The sequence below is a fragment of the Phoenix dactylifera genome, chromosome 12 (genome assembly GCF_051530095.1).
Source record: "Phoenix dactylifera cultivar Ajwa chromosome 12, Ajwa_hap1_PhDact_Kaust_v1.1, whole genome shotgun sequence".
NCBI classification, from domain to species: domain Eukaryota; kingdom Viridiplantae; phylum Streptophyta; class Magnoliopsida; order Arecales; family Arecaceae; genus Phoenix; species Phoenix dactylifera.
The window spans coordinates 8092485-8113775 of NC_143201.1; the positions used below are offsets into that span (position 1 = coordinate 8092485).

At 34.9% G+C, this 21291-nt stretch overlaps 1 protein-coding gene across 5 annotated transcripts; it reads right to left on the bottom strand.

Annotated features, from left to right (window-relative positions):
- On the bottom strand, positions 1 to 11097 carry HIRA (histone chaperone HIRA-like protein). 5 transcript variants are annotated; one of them, XR_015971831.2, is made up of 10 exons: positions 10621 to 11088; positions 9521 to 9796; positions 9122 to 9373; positions 8647 to 9044; positions 7492 to 8545; positions 2772 to 2982; positions 2380 to 2620; positions 2094 to 2216; positions 873 to 1134; positions 1 to 458 (listed from the first exon to the last, which is right to left on the bottom strand). XR_015971831.2 is itself a non-coding variant. In XM_008803004.6 (10 exons), the coding sequence occupies exons 1-10, from the start codon at positions 10726 to 10728 to the stop codon at positions 288 to 290; spliced, it is 2952 nt and encodes a 983-aa protein (XP_008801226.4). In that variant the 5' UTR covers positions 10729 to 11097; the 3' UTR covers positions 1 to 287. The 5 variants fall into 5 exon arrangements, 3 of the variants coding, with proteins under 3 accessions (XP_008801226.4, XP_088564340.1, XP_088564339.1); XR_015971830.2 differs by having other exon boundaries at positions 873 to 1140; XM_008803004.6 differs by having other exon boundaries at positions 873 to 990; positions 10621 to 11097.
- Positions 11098 to 21291: the final 10194 nt, after the last annotated feature.

Below are 21291 nucleotides of genomic sequence, written 5' to 3' on the forward strand. Positions count from 1 at the left end.
TATAGGAAAGTATGAGATTGGACTGGTAGTATTTCCCTAGATTTCATGTTGCATACATTATCCCCTTGTTGCACAGTCAACTGTTACATCATGGCATTAGAGAGACAACACTGGTAAAAAGTGAAGTCGTGAGGCTATTCCATGGCATAAGCTAGATGTTGACAGACAGAGATGATGGCAAAATGTACCATCTCATTCTCTCTTTCAGTGCGTTCCTTACATCAACACAAACAGGTGACTAATACTCATGTGTCAAGGCAAAGGCACCACTGACATAAGCCAAACTACTAGCTGGCATCAATTGTAGGTGGGGCCACATCCATTTGATCTGCATTTGTTTCAGCAGCTTCATATTCAGAAAGGAGATCCATGAACTCGTTTAACAACCGCTGGACTTTCCGATTTGATGCCATGGCTGGAAGGATGTCTTCCCTGAGGAGTTTGTGCTTTTTCATTCCCTGCAATAACACAAAGATTTTATAACTTGGGAGGGAAATTAAATGGCCATTACAAAGTAACATGAAAAAAAAAGGGGAAGGCAACTGAAGCATAGGAATTATAGAAAGCTTACTAATATTCAATTGTCTTAGAAGGTTTGAGTAACCCAAGAAAAAAAAAAAGCAATGATGTTAGCAGAAATAATTACTGGACAATTCTAACCAGCAATGCAAGACATCTTAATTGGCATGCAGAACAGCATGCATTACTTATATTCAGTTTACTTTCCCCAGATAGGATCAATCTACTTAAGAGTCAGCTCGTGGATTGTGATGGCAAAGACATTGATCAAATTGAAAGAACAACAGAAAATATATTTAGTGATAAAGATGAATATAAAAACATATGACAAGCACAGGTTGAGAGAGCCTCACAAGCACGTAAGGATCCCATGCTCGGTTCTTTGCATCAGCAGATGCAGCCTCGGCCATTCCAGTGGGAGGGCCAAGAAAGCTCTCGCAGACTTCACGTAGGCGGGATTCATCAGCTTCTCTGTAACATAACAAAAGAAATTTTGCTCTACTCCCTTCAAACTGAATTTAGATGCAGGTAATTGGGGCTTGCTTACAACCACTGTGCCTACACCTTGAGAGTGCAGATGAAGCACATTTTATGGTTGTTTGCAGCCACAAAAACCTGCAGCTAGATTCAGTTATGGGAGAGTAGAACAGACCCAAATAAATGGATTATCAGCATAACATCTAGAATTACAACTTTTCAATGTCAAACATTAATTACAAAATAAATTGGATGGCTCGGCATATTTACATATGACCAATTCCTATGCACCCGTAATAGGCTGCATCCCAACAAAGCTGTACACAATTTTTATAAGCCCTTTAGTAGGAATGTAAGTTCAGCTGGCACATGGGATCAGAAATTCTAGTCAATCTATAAGCGAGGTCTAATGTAATGAATGTAAGCAAGCTATAAAACAGAATTCAGAAATTTTCTGGTAGCCCAAAAGGGCTTAACTGCTCCAATAATGAAGTTGTTACATCAAGTATGATAAGTAACTCCCATGAGAGAGTAGATTTTGAAACGCGCACACACACACTGGACAAGCTCAGATCAAATGGTTATAGTAGAAATACAAAGTTAACTATGTTTTCAACTTTAAGTTTCAAAATTTACAAGTCTGTATACTGCTTTCAGGAAATTTTTATCATTTGGTCTTATCAAATGTCTATTATCAATAATTCATTGTTCTGAATCATTAAAGGAAAAAAAATTTTTTGACAAGTTTGTATCTTGCTTTCTGCGAATTTAACTTCATCAAATATCCTGTTACCCAGCAGTATTACAATAAGTCAGGAATGTTGCCTAAATTGATAAATATTCTATGAAGAATCCAATCTTCTAGTTTACCTGTTTTCTTTTTTTCTTTTTTTTTTTTAAGTAAACAAAATGCAGCGAAACAAGATACCGTTATATGAGTTCATCACACAACATGCATCCTTGAAAGTTGGCTGAAAATTAATTCTCGCTCAATTTTAAAGATGAAAAGTTAAAAACATAAGCAGCAAATTAAAATAATTCTAACAATTTGAAGAATTATTAAAGCATCTATAATAGATAAATGTAAACACACTAACCTGGCCAAAAACCGTATATAGGAGAGTAAGCACTGGCGATATTCATTAGGTGACCTCAAAGCAAGTGTCGATGCCAGCTGTGTCTCCAGATGAGCACGTGTCTGCACCCCATCATCTGTTACCCTGCAGCATAAGGCCACAGTAGAATTCCTGATGAATTGGTGCTTATATGAAGATTTAGAAAATGCTAGCATCTGACACTAAAGGAACAGCAAGATGATGGAATGACTTTTTATGGCTGCTCTGTAGTTCTTAAAATCGCCAACAATGTAAAAGATGCACAAACCTGCTCCAGCTTGGCCTTCTTGCAATGAATTTGCCCACATCAACTTGCAATTTGCCTAATTCGCCACTCTGAATAGAACTCAAGTTAAAAGAGCTTGCATAATTGGAAGCTGGAAAGCAATCATCAGCTATCCTTAGCCAGCACATCAGGTTCATGTCAAAAAGAAATGCATGACGAGTTGCAAGAACGACCAAGGGTGAGCCAGACCTCGAGAACCTTGCAGATATAACTCTAATTGTGCCTGCCATGGAACCAAATGCAGATTACATAAATATAATATACCTAGAATGACCATTTTCAGCAATCAAGGTGCAGTATAAGCATTATTAGCCTAAAATCTGAAATGTTTAGACTTTTTTATACCAAAAGCATAAATTTTTGAAAATTCATACCGGCATCTTTTGCTGATGGATCCTCTCTTGAAGTGACCAAAGAAGCTAAAGAGTCATGCAGAACACATGTCCTGTTAAAAAGATCCCACACATATAACAATCCCCTCTTTGTGACAAGTAGTAACTTCCAGCACTCATCACAATCTATAAAAACTGCTGCAGATCCCATCATCATGGCTGGCATTGCTCGTCTTCCACACTTCGTGTATATCTTATCAAATGGAAGGAAAAGATCTTTTCATTATGCTATATAACTATGAACTGCTATGGCAAAATACAAAGTAATGAGGAATTTGCATGTGAGTCAGAACAGTTCACACTGATCCAACACAAAACCAGATAGTTTAGTACCATAATGCTAGATAGTATTGGCACACAAATTCTAATAGATGCCTAAAACATTTTTCATAATAACCATAGTCATATTGTACTTGAATGTTCCATAAGAGGTATCAGATGCTGTTTCCTTACATCGATAATCAGATTGGACATGTTTGTACTACGACGGCATCAAGCTATGGGCAATTGCTGACTTGAGTTATTGATGTAGTTGGAACTAATAGACAAAAGATTATCCAAATAAGTCTTTCACAAATCCAAAACAGGCTGAGTGATGGGGAAATTTACCCTTAGAAAATTTTGCAAGTCCAAGACACCAAACAATTGATGCACAATATAAGACTATAAATGACTTCCCCATGTATATATGTACTCAAGAAATCCTTAAAAAATACAAAAGCAGCTTATGTTTTCCCAATTTTCGAAGCCAAATATAACAACAATTAGATTTCTCTTTAAAAAGCTTAAAACAAGGTAGACTTCTATAGAAGAAGCAAGATACGCCATCTCGGTACTAGGTCCCATACCGGTGTTATCCTATCATTGTGTCGGTAAGGTACGGGGCCGCCTCGTCATACCGAATTTTCGCACACTACTGGTACCAAACCGTATGGTACGGTACGCCCCGTATCGTTCAATTCGGTATGATGCAGCAAACCCTGAGAAGAAGACTCTAAAAACTTCTAAAAAAGATATCTTTTATATAGATTCTAAGACCTTTCAAGAAAGAATTTCAATGTTTTCAGAATTTAAATTTTAGTTAAAATATCTCAAGTCTACAATCTTTTGCAAGTGCATGCATCAGCACATATGTTAAAACAAGTGTGTATGCATGCACGAATATATGTAAGTATACACATACATCTATGTATGAAAACTAATTGCATAGCACATGCAGAAATTCCCATGGACCTACTCATTCTAATTAAAGAAAATTGTAAATATAGACTGATAACAATATCTTAATTTAGATCAACACGTGACATCTAGAACGAATTAAAAAATGCTAAATTGATGCTTCTTTTGCTACTAATTCCATGCAAATAATGTGAATGCAAAAAAAACACAGCTTCCTATAAGATCATGAGACTTAACAGTTAAGGTGAAAATGAAGTAATAATTAATTCATTATGAGGAGAGTGACAAGATGTTGAGTGTTAAATTAGTTTTCCTTTCTAAACTAAGAGATACATTTAGCCAAGTTAGACTAACAAGAATATCACAAGAAACTAAAACAAGGGCCACAAATTGCTAGAAGCAAAAAAAATGTATTTAATTTTATTTCAGATACCATTTCATTGCATCAATGTATGTTAAGTTCTTAAAGCTTGTTCAAGTCTATAGAGTAAAGGTCATATCTATAGCTTAAATGGTTGAACATGATAGACTTTTGACCAAGGCCTTGAGGTCTGGAATCATATTGTAGGCTTAGCACTGTGCGATTTCATTCACTATGCTGGCCTTCATGTACACCACCAACATCACCAGATTGGCTCATTCCAATGTGTTCTCATGTCATCCATGGAAATAGATAGTGGGATGCCAAGATAGATTAGCGGTCAAGTTCATCATGAGATAAATTTTATTACCGAGTGAAGGGGGAGTTGTTTCGGCACCTTATGAACATCATTTTAGCATGGGTTACCAAAAGGGAATATGACATAGTAAGGAGACAGAGAGATTGACCAGTTTGATCACTTGATATTTAGCATATCATCTCGAGACTGTAAGGCTGTGTATTTCCAATATCTAAGCCATTAGATCAAATAAGCAGGAATTAAGCATGGGATTTGATGGCCATTGGCTTGTAATACAGGGTTCATGCATGGATTGGATCCAATATGGAGATAATATCCATATTTGATGTGAATAATCCAAATAAATGTGAAAGAGAGTAAATATTTGGTATCTGTCAAGAGAGTGGAGAGGAGTTATCTCGCGATATAAGTATAAAGTCTGGAAAGTTTGGGTCCCAATGGAGAAGAGAAAAACCTTTAACGAGGCTCAAACAAATCAAATAGGAAGGCAATAGGGTAACAAATTGGGAAGTAGAAAAGCAACTGACTCTGACTGCATGTAGAGAAATCTACAAGAAATTCCTACAAGAATTCGAATCCACTGGAGGTATTGCTTTTGGGTAATTTACATAAATTATGAATTTCCTTAATATTCCTAGTGGAGTAAATTTGCAAACTTTCAAGGAAACCAAAAGAGATTAACTAGGAACTCTGAACATATTATGTGCAAGCAAATATGAGGACGATGAGCAGAATGTGTGACAAAAACATATCAAAGGTACCATAAGAATTACAATAATAGAAAAAAGAAGGTGTCCAGTTCAGACAAGACAATCTCAGCAAATAGGTTATTTGACATTCAGGTCAAAGGGAGCAAAAAAAAGGAACTGAAAGCACAAAATTAACTTGGATGCCATTAATGAAAAAAGGCATGAAAAAACTTTTCACTTAGAGGTAAGCATCAAGAATAACAATCAATATAGTGCAAGTCACAATACATGGTATGACTTGTCATTATTGAAGCACATTTTTGTAGAAGAACATCATGGTAACCATTATTACACTATTGGTCTACAAGAGATCAATGTAGGTTATTGCTACTTTTATCTAACGATTTTAAGCATGGTAAATATGCCAAGCAATTGGGCTTTAAGAGAATGTCAACTAATTGGCAAACATGAAATGAGATTTGTTAGTGTAGGTAGCTTAGTGAAATCTAACTACAAAATTGATGGAATAAATCTCCATATAGCAATTTTTGAAATTCAAAGAGCAAGGTAAGCAGATAATCAATTATGAGCTTTAGTTAAGTTTATAGGAAGTCTACTAAAACTTTATAATGAGCATGAGTTATAAATGTCAACTATATTAACTCATCAAGAAATTAGATATGATTGCATGAGTGCCTAGATGTCATTAAAAAACTATAATTGCACTTTGGATCATAGTTTTACCCCTTCATGAAGTCGGTAATTTAATCATACCTCTCTGGTTCATTGGTTCATTTGTTCAGTTACAAATTTTAATCAAATCTGCTTGGATATCATGCAGATAATCTTTTTTGTTCATCTGAAATACTAGTCCACAGGCACATGCAAAAAACATAATGAAACAAAAGATATGAAATTATGAATAATCCTGAATAGAAGTCCACATGTCATGGATATTATCAAAACATCCAAGCAACTCCAGTAAGAGAGGGCTTGAAAAGAGATATGATCCGTAAAAGATAAAAACGGAAAAAGTAATTAAGCAACAATATATAGCTTTTCTCATATTTACACTAAGGCACAGCAGTCTCCTTTATCTGTAGAAGAAAGAGAATGCATTTATCTGCAAATGTTGCACATGGGCATATTCCTGTTACTAGCTTAAAATCTTACAGTATATAGCATGAAAACTTCTGATCCTGACAATGTGCAGTCAGTATGGGTTTCATCATGTCACATGCTTGGCACATGAGTGGAGCCGGACATGGAGACTTTTACATCGTTTACTAACATGATGCAAATTCTATGGCCCTACCAGTTTTCCACTCTCCCCACCTCTAACAGTCACTCTCAGGTTTAAGAAATTATCTCACTTATTTCAGTTTTCACTAAGGCAGAAAACAAGATTGTTTTAAAAATATGCCGTTATGACTGCTAATAGTGGTCACTATAGTGGGTGTAGCCTTAAACACTATGCTAAGCATCATAGTGGTGCTATATCACGCTTGAGTATGAAGTAGCCGAAAAATCGGGCAAAAGCCTACTACAGCAGCCACTATGCTAAAGGTTCTAAGCAGGGAACTATTTCATTGCAGGATGGACCATTTTCCAGTTGAGCTGATCCACAAATCAGCCGGTTCAATAGACTCAGTAAAGCAAGGGCCAGTTTAATTATTTCATTCCCTAATAGAATGGGACACTTCATATCTCTAATCTTATTGTTCATTCGCTAAATCAAAACATCGGATGGAATTGCATATTTCCACTGCTAATAGTTTCCATATACAAACTTATATTGGACACATACTTCTTGGTAATACCTAAGTTTCACCACCTACAACCACTTGGGCAATTTGACTGCCTTTGGTATCAAAACTGTTTCAAGAGGATATTTGTCCCATTAAACTTGACCAAGAAGAATATAATCATATTATATGCCTATAAGTCCAAATTGTCTTAATGCACTTCATGTGAAAGTATTCTCATGCCATCAAGAAACATCCATCCTGCACTTTTCCTGTTATTCGGTAAATTATAGTTAAAATAATCATTGCCAAATAAGTGCTACTTAAAGCATAAACCATATATTGAGAGTTTAAGAGGCTGTATAACTTCAATAACATTCCATTCACAGCATAAGGATTCCTAAAGTACCTGCAGGCAGCCATCTTCGCAACCAACAGCCCAAAAATTGGCATTCCCAGCCAAGACAGTTACTTTTCCGGATACACGATCAGACCAAAGAATTTGAGTTCCAATTGTGCAGGTTATTTCAGTTTCCTTCGTAAAAAAGGCATTTCCAACACCAATTATGTCATGCACAGATCTTTCTATGGGCTTAGCTTCCAAGCAAAGCGGTAAGCTGTCATCATTATCTCTCTTATTAAATACCCGAATAGAAAGAGCATTGCAAGAAGCTAGAGCACTTGGCATACATATTGACCCTGAATATTCTATATTCATCCCTCCATCATTGCTAGCAGAGGCTGGTGCCTTCTCAATAACAAGACTTTCATTAATGTTAGCCCTTGCAGTAACACCAGAACGCTCCTTTGACCCGCAAGTGTTGCACTTGCCAGGATCAGAGCTTCCACTTAAAAGTCTCTTAAAGGAAGCTTCCTTTATTCCTCCATCAGCAAGAGGCACTCCACAATCATCCTTCTGCTGACCCAAGGCTAAGGAAGAGAAATCCACCTGCTGAGCCTGGGCCACACCAGAGATATTTTCCTGATGGGCAGGAACTCCAAGTGCTTCTGGAATTATTCGTTTTCGTCCATCAGGACGCCGGTATTCTCTCTGTTTCACAGGACTAGTAACCCTAGCAGATGCAATTTTATTTAAACCATCACCACTGGCTATTCCATTTTTCTTTCCATCTTCCAGTTGGGTTTCGGGAGCCTTTGGAATAGACTGACTGATGATTGGGTTCGCAATATCGGCAGAGGACTTACCAGGAATCTGATTTTGTTGAATATTGGAGGCACCTTTCTTGTTAGCTGATTTCTTTGCAGACACTGCCTCTAGCAATAGCTGTGCTGGGCTTTCAGCTAAGTTTGCTTGCCTTCCTCTGACATCACCATATCGACTTCTCTTCAACTCATCCAGTTCAGCATCGGTTAACCTATGTCCCAGCTCCTTCACTTCAAATTGGAAAGTAGCCACTGTTCCATCCAAGGAGCAGGCAAAAAGTGCATACCCATCTGGACTCCTGTTTCAGAAAAGGTAAATTTTAGGATTAAGGGCAATAATTGGATACATAAGAAGTCAAAAATGCAGTATCACAATTTTTAACTAGATAGAGACATGTACCATGATAAATCAACAACACTCTGTGTAAAAAAATGTTTGGCAACAAATAGAGGACGGGCACTTGCTGTTGTCCATACAGTTATAGTGCGATCCTGACTTCCAATAGCAATGACATTGTATGGTTGTAGCTCTTTTGCTGTAGTCTTAGAGGCTCCATTGGTCCATCCAGTAGGTGCAGCCTTGGACTCCTGACTGCTGGAGAAATGCTTCCGAAACATAGAATGGTTGAATTTTACTACAATAACAGGTGCATTATGGCCTAGAAAGTCGAAGGTAGCAGACCATTCACCTCTTTCTAGCACAGGTGCTGAGTGTCTAGGTTTTTGAAACCCATGGGTGGTAGTGATAAAATGGCCACAAGGTGACCACCCAAGTCGCCTGAAAAATGTCGAACCAAGCTGAAAAGTGCCAATTTTATGTAAGTATCTGATTATATCAGAAAAAGTAATAAACAAGTATATATTTCAACACGTACAGATTTTGCCCAGTGCCCTTCTGTCCTGTGAGCAAGACTCCAGTCGCTAGTGCGCCATATGATGACAGTCTTGTCATCTGACTGACTCGCTATAAACGAACCAATAGGATCCCAAGCAACCCCTTTAACCAAGCTAGAGTGCCCTCTCAAGACAGCAGTGCACATGCCATTGGTCATGTTCCAGATGTGAACAGTGTTATCCAAACTGCCGCTAGCTAATGTCAAGTCATCTGGAGACCAATTAAGATCCACCTACTTCAGGCATTGAGCAAAATAAAAACTCCTCTGTTAGACATATTCAATCCAAGATTAAAGAAAGAAAAATTTAGAAGTCAATAAGCTTCCTTGGCTGCAGCAAAAACAAAGCTAATATCAAGATAAGTGCAAGCAGGTACTTACCACGTCTGCAGAATGACCTCTTAATGTCATGATGACTTTCCAATTCTCTACATCTGGAGGCTCTCCACTGCCAAATTCAGTCGTTCCTGACCCAGGTTTTCTCTCATGAATAAGAATAACCTGATCATCAGACCCAGAAGCAAGATGACGGCCATGCTTAGCCCACCTAACACAATTTACTGATCCGAAGTGATCACGAAGAGTTGCCAATAATCTTTGGGTGGAATGATCATTGTCTGAATCCTTCCCCACTGATTTCATGTTCCATATTCGAACCTACATCAAGAATATGCCATCAGATGAACAACATATAAATGTTCTAACATATGATGCAAAAAAAAGTACGATATGTAACATCAGTCCAGCAGCTATTCACTCAATAGGCTATTCAAGATAACCATAAACATGGCCACAAAATCGTTGTTTGTTTACAGACAATATTCCTCAAATATAACTTATTTCAGGTACCAACTAGTGGACAGAAGTGATATACTAACATGGAACGCATGTCGGAAAATGGAAACAGATTTTAGCTAAAAGAGTTAAAAAAATGGTCACTGGCAACTAATATGAAGATATCCATCACATCTTTTGATCTGTCATAATCAAATTACATATTGTTTATGTATGTCATCAAAATGTTAAGAATTCAAATCACAGTCAACTACAAATGCATAGAGGACATACAATTGTCCAAAAGATAATTTTTTTTATATATAACTAGCTGACCTATAAAGTTAACCAAAAATAGAATTTAAAGGCATGTACTAAAGGCAATTGAGTGCAAACTTCCTGAAAACAAGTGCCTACCAAGAATTATATCAAGACTGAAATTTGAACACAATCCGTCAAATTTCATAGATAAATCATCATCTCCTCAGTTTACCAAACTTAATGGAAGACAAAATAGATAGTATTATTACTCTGAAAATCAGCAAATTATTTAAAACAAGAAGACGAATAGCACTCTAGTGCACTCCTGTCAAATCCCTTAACGAGATACTAAAGGGAACTGGAAGAACAACTGAAAGATGACTATAATCGACGATATTACTTCAAGTTGTGAATAATCAAAAATGGATTCGACATAAAAATCTCACCTTGTGATCTCCCCCACCGGTTGCGAACCTGAGACCGCCCGCTTGGACGTCAATGGAGAAGATCTGCACCCCCTCATGACGAATCCAGCTGGGTTTCTCCGTAATCATCTTCTCTTTCTCTTGTTCCCACCGCTTCAATTGGACCTCCAATGCCTCTATCTACCTTCCCCCTCTCAATTCAAGGAAGAAATCGGCAAACCCATCGCCAGAGACCCAAAACCCTAGGCGGACTCCAGAGCAAACCCTAATAAAAGCTCAGAGAAGAGCAGAGACCGAGAAGGTAGCAAAGGGGGCGGTGTGAAGAATCAAAATCCTCGAGGGAAAGGGAAAAGTTCTTGGGTAGGATTGAGAGCGAAATTTGTCTCCGATTTCGTAGCAAGAAAGAAAGAATTCGGTGATCATCTTGGAGAGATTATTGATTTAAAAAATTCGGGTAGAAAATCTTGACTCAAAGCGCCAAACTAAGTTACTAAAGGGGGTTTCTCTCTCCATGCACATAGTTTTATATAAGCTGGACCACGTTAGCCGTCCGATCTGGTAGACAAGTCCAACATTGGCCGTCCGACCACAATAACATTTTTATGATAAATAAATATGTTTCGCAAGCGCTGTTCCTTGTGGGATGGATGCGCAGGGCTGCCGTCTATTGCTCTTCCTCTACTCATTTTTCATTCAAAATAAAAGCCTCAAAGGATTCCATTTTTGACAAGAGAGTATTAGAGTGTAAATAGGTCAAATCAGCTCGGATCTTGAGTGATTCCGATCCGATTCGGATTTTTTTTCGAATCATAATTTTAGACCCAGATCCAATCCATTTGAAAATCGAGTCGGATCCACGGCTACGATTTTTGATCGGATCTTGAGTGATTCCGATCCAATTCGGTTTTTTTTTTCGAATCCTAATTTTAGACCCAGATCCAATCCATTTGAAAATCGAATGGAATCTACGGCTACAATTTTTGACCCAACAAGTCATTCGGTTGAGTCCATATATAATCCAAATCAGACCTAAAAAATTCGGATCTACAGCTTGAAAATGCACACATGCTCTGAACTGGATATCACAAACAGCAAATGTAGTCGCTTCTGTTCACATACAAATGTGGCACCCATTTCTTGGCCTCTATATGCAGTCTCTTCTGTCCAGGTTTAGAATCCTTTGCCTCCTCCCTATCAAGCACAGCCTCACCACTCTGAGGCATTGCAGCCCTGATTCTCTTCCAAACAGAACCAACTTTCTCCCCAATACTCCTTAGACTCATGGCAAGAGAAACAGAGGGTGGGTTAAACAGATGGCATTCGACAAGCACCCCTTGCTTTGCCTATTTGGAGAGCAATGCCAGCACCCAAGGAATGCCCGCCTATGCACACATTGCTATTGCCAAACCTGTCGACCACCGATTTGAGTGCTTCCAATGCTCCTAGTCGGGTTGAGATTCAGTAAATCCAGATCCGATCCGAAAAATGGAATGGATCTAATTTTAGAATCCGACCTGCCCCTACGGATCCTCTAAAATGGATCGGATCAAGACTAATGGATCGGGTCGGATCGAGTCGGTCATGGGTCAACCCGACCCATTTGCAGCCTTAGGGAGTATGTTAAATCCCTATAATTGATATAGCATTAGTTAGGTGTATCTATTGGCTATGCTTTTTTTTAACTATTTCTATTTACATTTCATTATTTTTAACTAGAATTTAAATTAAATATTAAAATATATATAGTATTTTTGAATTTATATATATTATTGGAAAATGATAGTATGACTAGTTTTCTACTCGTCAAATACTTTATACATTCCGCTGCTCCATCATTGTTTCAAACGTTATTCACTAGGATATTATATGATTTATGTTTAAGTAAAATTTTTCTACAAAACTTGCTAATACATATTTATAGAAAAAAAAATTTCTTGATGCATCATCATTACTTAGCATGTACAATGCAGTTTTTGTGGTAGAGCAAAATTAGAGTGTTAGGGCATATAGTGAAGTATCATAGGTTTAAAATAAAAAGATCAATTCTAGATGATTTCTCGCTTGCAAAATGGTTAAAAAAATCAAAGAAACGGAGCCAAAAGAAAATATGGGACAAGAAATGAAACGGAGTCCCTTTTAGAAAAGAAATAAAAGGGAGAGAGAAGTTACAGACTTTCGAGGCACTTGAAAAAGCAAAAAGCATGAAAAAGAGAGAATCAAAATAGAGCCTTGAGAGTGTTGGTGCCTAAACAATACGTTTGAAGAAAAAAATGAAAGACTTCAAAAGATTTTTCACTTGCGACGTGTTTGAGAAAAAAAAAAAAAGAAGAAATAGAGCCAAAAGAAAATGTGGGACCTAAACAAAGCTTGGGGGTGTACCAAACACATCCGAAAGTTCTATTATAGTATTATATAATAATATAGATATGCATATGTATTCTCCTTTTATTTTTTAAAATTATCATTAAATAAGTGCTTCCCACTTTTATTCCTATTATCTTCTTATAATTTATTTTTATGCTGGTCATAATTACTAAAGCTATGTAATATGATAAAACTTTCCCATCTTTTAAAAGATAGTAGTAGTAACATAGTTTTTAAAATATTTTAGTTTACAAGGAAAAATACGCCAATGTGGTCATTCAGCTGACAACAGTTTTCTAGATGGATGGGATAAGGTATTAATATATCTGACACATAATTATATATGATAATAATTTGTCCTCTAGAAAGAAAAATATTGAATGAATAGATGTAAACCAAATTATGAGATTTTAGTAATTTTTCACAATACTAATCATAACAAGAATGAAATTTTCACAATGACCGCAAAACTTTCCAATATCATCTGAAACAAATTCTAAAATAGATTTGGTAAAAATCAATTGTTGTTTTGCCTAATAAGTTCTAGATGAATTGACAATTCTAATTTGATTTGAATACTTCAATATATTCTGCATATATTTATATTCCACAATAATACATTTATATTTCTACTTCATGAATATTTCATTTTCTAGGCATTTCTAATAATATCAAGTTTATTCCTATCTTGACATTTGTAAGGTCAAGAGTTTTAGCTCCAGTTACTGTAGGACCAATGAAGTTTTTGAGTTCAAGCAAAGAAAACTTTAGTAATTTTTACTAAACTAACCGTAACAAGAATGAAATTTCCACAATGACCGCAAAACTCTCCAATATCATCTAAAACAAACTCTAAAATAGATTTGGTAAAAATCAATTGTTGTTTTGCCTAATAAGTTCTAGATGAATTGACAATTCTAATTTGATTTGAATACTTCAATATATTCCGCATATATTTATATTCCACAATAATACATTTATGTTTCTACTTCATGAATATTTCATTTTCTAGGCATTTCTTATAATATCAAGTTTATTCCTATCTTGACATTTGTAATGTCGAGAGTTTTAGCCATTAAAGTCATTATTTTGCATACAACTTAGATAACATAGAATTGAATATATTAGATGAGACTACGTAATGAGAGGCATGTGTTGGATGCATATTTGACATATGTGTTGAATTTTAAATTAAAATAATAAATTAATATATATTATGTCAATTTATTAATTTATTTTATGTCTTGTTCTAATGAAAACAATTTTATGCAATTGAGTTTGCTTATTGGAAGTCTTGCAAATTTCTATTAAATAAATAAAAGTAATAAAATTATCACATTTAATTATATTAAAAAGTCTGATCAATTGGACTAGTGGTGGAGCTAGGTTTTGTTTGAGTTGGGCAATTATGACAACCATCAACCAACTGCCACATCATGTTTCTATCAAAATAAAGTTTTATATCTAATAATTTTTCAATAAATTATTTATTATACATTTATTATTATAAACTATGTGTAGGAGAATGATTGAAGCTAATTCTCGAAAATTGAAATTTCTAATGATATCAAATGGATAGGCTAAGTGTGGGTTGGATCATTAATCTGATTAGAGAGAAGCAAAATTTTGCTCAACCTGCTCAACTTAAACCTCCCAAAAGAAAATTAAAAAAAATAAAAAAGGGACAAAAGTAGGGTTTATGTTTTTTTTCTTTCATTGATGACCATAAACTAAGATATATTTTCATATTTACAAAAGTGAGGTTCATCATTGCACGAGTCGAATCAGATTCTTCTTCTAGTTCTAATAAAACTACTTTTCTAAAATAGATTTTACTAGTAGAAATAAACTTGAAAAGTTAAAATTCTATAGAAGATTGATCTCGATTTCTATATCAATTTTACCTTTTGTTATCCTACTTAATTCTTCTCAAATTAGGAGATATGCCCAATCAAAATCTTTTCAAAAAAAAATCTTTCAATTGAGCAACTTGCTTCCAAGTCCAAATTATGTAATTCAAATTTGATTGCTAGCAATGTAGTCCCCTTTAGAAGGCATGCAACATCATAAATATCGAAAATTTATCCGATTTCAAAAAAATAGATCATCTTAATCGAGCATCATATAACTAAGTTATGAACTTCAAAAGTTTGCCATGTGTTTCGGCTTTTTGACATGGTGGATCTTATTTCTAGACCCTATCAAGTCCTACCCATAGTGGCCAAAGTAATCCATATCATATCTAATGATCCTTCTGGATCAATTGTGAACATTCATCAATTACTCAAAATGCAAGTTTTATTGAATAGATTAGATGAAAAATATTTTTGAAGTCTGAAATAAAATATAGAGAAAAGAAGATTGGACCATAAAAAAAATAACAGAGTTACATATCTATCACTTAGGCCCTGTTTGGCAAAGCTTTTGGTAGGCCATAAAGTATTTTCTGATTCTTCAATAGTACTTTTGAATGGAATAGAGGTGTTTGGTAAAAAAATTAAAAAGTTGTTTTAACTTTACCAGAAAGTTGAAAATATCTACTTGGAAGAAGCTCCAAAATGGGGCTTCTTCGAAAAAGTACTTTTAGCACGCGTCAGAAAACTATTTTAGATGTATAATTTTTTTTAGAGTAAATATTTATGATAAAATCATTTAATTATAGAAAGTGTCTCTTTACATCATAATGTATGAAGAAAGAAATTTATAGGAGCCCCAACAAACAAAAAATTCTAATTAGCCTTGGCTTTCTCCCTTGTCATGTGATCGAGGTATTATTTCTTTTCTTCATTTATTTATCAATCGTTTTGAACAAGAAAAGCATTTAAAAGAAAAAAAATCATAAGATCTCACTTTTGCAAGTATGATTGTGTGCCTCTATATTTTTTTTTCTAAAAATTAGTTTCTAAAAATATTATATTTAATAAAATATTAATATATAATGATAATAATTATAGTAAATATATCAAAATACATTAATATGTTACGTTATACAATATCAAATTATGTTATAGTATATAATATTATATTAACTATATTAGAATAATATTATATTACATTACAATAATATTATACTATATCATATATTTATGCATTAATATATATTATATTTTATTATGCTCTATTGTATAATACTATGCAATATTTTTTATGATCATTTTGTAATACTAAAAATACTTTTTTAGTTTGTTTGCCAAACACATATTAAAGTTCTACAATACTTTAGAAATATAGTTACCAAATAACAAATAGTTTTGTATAAAAGTTCTACTTCAAAATACTCTACTTCAAAAAGTTCTACTTCTAAAAGCTCTACTGCCAACAGCTCTGCCAAACAGAGCCTTAGATTGTAAGAAAGATTGAAACTTCTTGATCCTATTATTTGCTAATCTAAACTTCTTCATGTCTTGTTACAAAATGAATTAGTTAACCACAAACATCCAAATGACTATGGATGGTTATTGAATTATAATGCCATTATATATAAGAGATACCTTGTATGTACTCAATGAAAAATGAAGTGTATATCACCAAGGTTATAAAATGCCAAATTAGTGAATACCTATGATAGCCCTCCTTCTGGAGACAAACTCCTTGATTATGGGCAAACACCTTTTTTTACTAACAAACTACTAGATTAGAGGGGGTAAACTTGCCAAATCACAAAATACTAGGCTATATTTGGAAGATAAACCTAAAATTGGGTTTGGGGGGTGAAGGAAATTCCTCCCTCTCACTTGGCTCCACCATTGTTGATAACAAATGTTGATTATTGATAAGTCATCCAAACCACGAAAGAATTTAAACTATTTTGTTTATCATATACAGATATCATATGAAAGGTAACTCCATCATATTTAGATTGATATTATTAAAAAAATTCTTATATCTTCTTCAATACTTTCTTTATATGTAATGAAGATATTTTTTTTAAGAAAACAACATATTTATAAAAAAAAGAAGCAACTTTTCAAAGAAATGCTTGCTTGGACATGCTTCTTTATGCATGGATTACACATTGATGTCACCATTTGCAAGATGAAAGTTTCATATAGCCATATCAATGAGTAAAGAAGCTTCATAGGCTAAAAAGTGCATATTTATAGAAATAGTTTATTCATAAGAGTATGAATTCAATATATAAACTTTCCATCTTAGGATATGCACAACTTAAAGGGGCAAGTTTACTATTTTATAATTATCTATATTTTTTATTATACATATATTTTGCACTCTAAATTAATCAAATTTTACATTAAAAATAAAAAGGAACATCTATAGTCAACCATGTATTATAGCCAAAGAGAGAATGATGGCATCAACTGAGGTGGTTGCCTCCCATCCCTCACGATGAAAGTAGGCTATGTCATACAGTAATATAATTGTTGCCAACTATTTGTTTCTACTATGAAATGACAAACTCTAATGGTCAGGACTGATGTCGACATAATTCCTAATAGCTATCTATCAGGACAACTGAAGCCTAATATGGGCTAGAGTATCGACCTGATGTTGACTGAAGCATCATCAATTGCATGTTTGGTTAGATCCTATGGTCTTGCATTTACTTGTAGAGTGGTCTCTCCTTCATCTCGGTCTTTAGATCTTGAGGACTCACTAGTGCGATATTCAGCTTTGCCCTTCTCATAAGTTATGAGTTTTTGAAGGTCAGGCTTCTCAAGAAGATTGATGCTTTCATACTGAAGAGATTGAGTGGTAGATTTATCCATCATAGGTGTATGATTGGCTAGGTTTATCATAGGAGACATTGGAGTATGTTGTGGCACTTTATACTTACCCAAAGTTACAGATATAAGCCTTTGAACTTGCTATGCAGACTGAGGATGCCTTGTTCTGCTCCATAAATGGCCGCAATATAATGGCCATCTAGTAACTGCTTCTAGAAAGTCTCACCGACTCTTGTCTATATAGAATTTGAACTACGAGACCATGACTTGCTAAGGATTGACTAACAAATGAATCATTTTCGCTCGAGAAACATGGCTTTCAAAGTTCGGATCTTGAGGAGGAGTAGAATCAGGTAATTACTAAGAGCTTCAATTCTTTATTGAGCCTAAGAACCTTGTGTAAGAACCCATATTTTTTTAAAAGAGTAGGGCTTGGGCCAGCTACTAGGCCGCATCATGTGCTTGGCATGTGTGGTAGGTGGGAAGACTCTCGATAGGAGTCTTCCTGTTCCCCATTTCTAATGGACACTAGAAACCCTAGGGCCACCGGATTTGAGCGAAGCCCTAAGGCTCATCTATAAAAGAATGTCATCCTTTTCTTCTGAGGCATCCCACCTTCAATGCCATCCTCCATCGTGGCTAATTTTGAGAGATTTTTTTAGGTTTTTCGTAGAGGAACTCTTGGGGATCTCACTATCGATCTACCTGTTAGAGCTCGCGGAAGGTGAGATATAGTTATCAAGCCTTCTTTCCTATCTTTTCTGATCTTTGGGCCACCATTTCCATCTTGAATCTGATCGGTGAGTCGCTGAATTGATGATAAATAGGGTTTCCCTTATTTTATGCTGTTATCTTTATTTTGATCAGTTGCCGCCAGGTGCGGCTCGCCGCTGTAGGCTTGCCACCAGGTGCAGCTCATCATCGTAGGCTTGCCGCCGGACGCAACTAAGGGACGTTGTCCACCGGCAACTGCCGCCGCATAAGGCGGCCTTCCTTTGTGTGCGAAGAAGAGAGAGAGAGAGAGCCCAGAGTTCTTCTCTCCGTCACAGGTTAAAAATGTGATACTTATTGATTGCTTTGTCATGAAAGAAAACATGATCTTGGTTAGTCTAATGCGAGAAATAAAAAAAAAATTAATGTATGGATGTGAACTTGATTGAATGAATAAGAACTCTGGGTTGATCTCTTTATTATTGATTATATCATCATAGGCTAAAAATGTGGCGCTATTGATTGTTTGTCACAGGTGAAAAACGTGATACCTATTGATTTCTCCATCATGGGCGGAAAATGTAACCGAAATTTAACTCAAAGTCAAAAAGATAATTAATCTTGGATTCAGATCGAGTTAAAATGAAATAGAATGAAAAGCTGCATTAAAATACTATTGAAGATTTATGAAATACCATATGATTTATCACTCTTTAATGATCAAATTTCTATTGATATTTGATGTACATATGTATACTATTTATTTTGAGCATTATTGATAGCCGGTTTATGATTTTATGATGTGTGTAATGATTTTTTGTTATTTTCAAACTTATATTATTATGTTGGTGTGGATGTATGGCGATTCTTATTGGATAGTAAAGCTCACACCATCTTTTTTCTTTTTCTTTAGTGTGGCATCTAGAGATTCTCATGTACGTTTGAGCTTGTGGGTGATATTGGAGCTACTTTCCTACCTAACCCTGAGCTTAAGAGTATTTGCCTACACATGTACATGTAACTATTGCTCAGTGCAAAATATGGCAAACTTAAGGGTCAACAGCAAACTTTTGATGTTTTTTCCTAGGCTTTTCTATTAGATATAGCTATTTTTCAGATGCTTGCATATAAATTTATGTTTGGTGGTATAGATAAACCATTTGAATTGCCCTTCAAGCCATGTATGACTATTGTTGTTGATCATCAATTTTCTCCGATGAGAAGCTCGATCAATGAAGATCGCAGTTTTAGAGCCAAGTTAGAAATTCATGTTTGCTTAGCTTAAAGATATTCTTGTGAATTCCTATGCCTCAGAACCCCCCTCTTTTTGTTGACAATTTACTATTACTGTTGCCTCCTTAAAAAAGAAGAAGAAAGAAATGAAGAGCTTGAGGAGCTATACCTCTATATAGATGTGCGGCAGGAGGGTACAGTTTGTGGCAAGAGGGTAGAGTTTTCTTAATCATTTAGAACAAAGATTAACATAAATTAAAACTAATGTTGGATGTAAAGCATTATGTAAGTCTTTTCTATATATATGCAATGTATGATCTATTATGTATATTTGTGAATAAATTTTTGGTTATTATATATTTCATTTCTTGCAATTTGAATGCAGTTGTCGTACATCATGTCTTCTAGTGGGACTATTGAAGATGCAAATAGTAAATAAGTTGAGCCTAAAAATCAAATAGATGGGCAAGAAAAAAGAAAAAAAGCTAGTATCTAAAATTTGGAATGATTTTGCAAAGTATGAAGTCGAAAATGAAGTATGCGGGAAAATTATAAAAAGAGAAGAAGCAAGATGTAATCATTGCAAAAGAACATTTAATGGAACCAGCAGTTTAGGGACAACACATTTGAAAAATCATCTCGCTAGTTGTCATCGATTTTTGAAGAATATTGATGCTAAAGGCCAACAAATATTGCAAACATTTTTTACACGAGAGGATGGTACTCGTTCTTTGGACACATATAAATATGATAAAGACGTTAGCCAAAGAAGCTTATACGGATGTTTGTTATGTATGAATATCCGTCTTCTATGGTTGAACATGAAAAATTTATAGATTTTATTAAATCTTTGTGGCCATCTTTTGAATTAAAGAGTCGCATAACTCTTAGAAAGAGGATTATGGAGACATGTTTAGAGGAGAAAAAAGGTCCGATATGTTTGGTCTACTTTCTTCCTAGATAAGTACAACTATGGATTTATGGACTTATAGACAAAATAAGTCTTATTTGTGTGACAGCACATTTTATTGACAATGATTGGATTTTGAAAAAGAAAATAATTAATTTTATGCATATAGGAGGAAGACTCATGGGACTCAATTTGTGCAATACATTTATCAAAAATATGATTGATTGGAACATTGATTGTAAGTTATTTGTATTAGCCTTGGACACAATGATCGTGCCAATGATGCTTGTGTTAGAGAAATTGTGGAAAGACTTCAAAAAACACTTGTATGCAATAGCCAATTCTTTCATGTGAGATGTGTTACACACATTATTAATTTAGTTGTGCAAGATGGACTAAAAAAAATTAATGTGCCAATTAAAAATATCTAAAAAATGGTGAAGATCATTCGAAGCTCTCCACTATAGTTTGAGGAGTTTGAGGAATATAATTTGGAGATATGCAGAGGTTTATCCCTTGATGTCCCTATATGGTGCAACTCTATATATATAATGCTTAGAGATGCTTGTCACTACAAGAAGGCCTTTAAGAGATTACAGTGCTTTGATCCTTATAAATTCGATATGTGTCCAACAAATGATCAATAGAAAGAGGCAAAAATATTTTGTCAATCTTTGAAAAATTTCTATAACATCATCGAGCTCCTTTCAGGCACAACATACCCAACTACAATTCTCTTTTTTCAAGAATTTTGTGAAATCCAGTTGCAAATTGTTGAATGGTGCACAA

Excerpts from the sequence above, each read along its gene's own strand:
- HIRA (XM_008803004.6), bottom strand. The coding sequence starts at position 10,728 with ATGATTACGGAGAAACCCAGCTGGATTCGTCATGAGGGGGTGCAGATC. Across the intron at positions 8,546-8,646 it reads AGTGTTGTTGATTTATCATG|GAGTCCAGATGGGTATGCAC; the intron begins GTACATGTCTCT and ends TTTCTGAAACAG. Across the intron at positions 2,983-7,491 it reads GCGAAGATGGCTGCCTGCAG|ATATACACGAAGTGTGGAAG; the intron begins GTACTTTAGGAA and ends CCATTTGATAAG.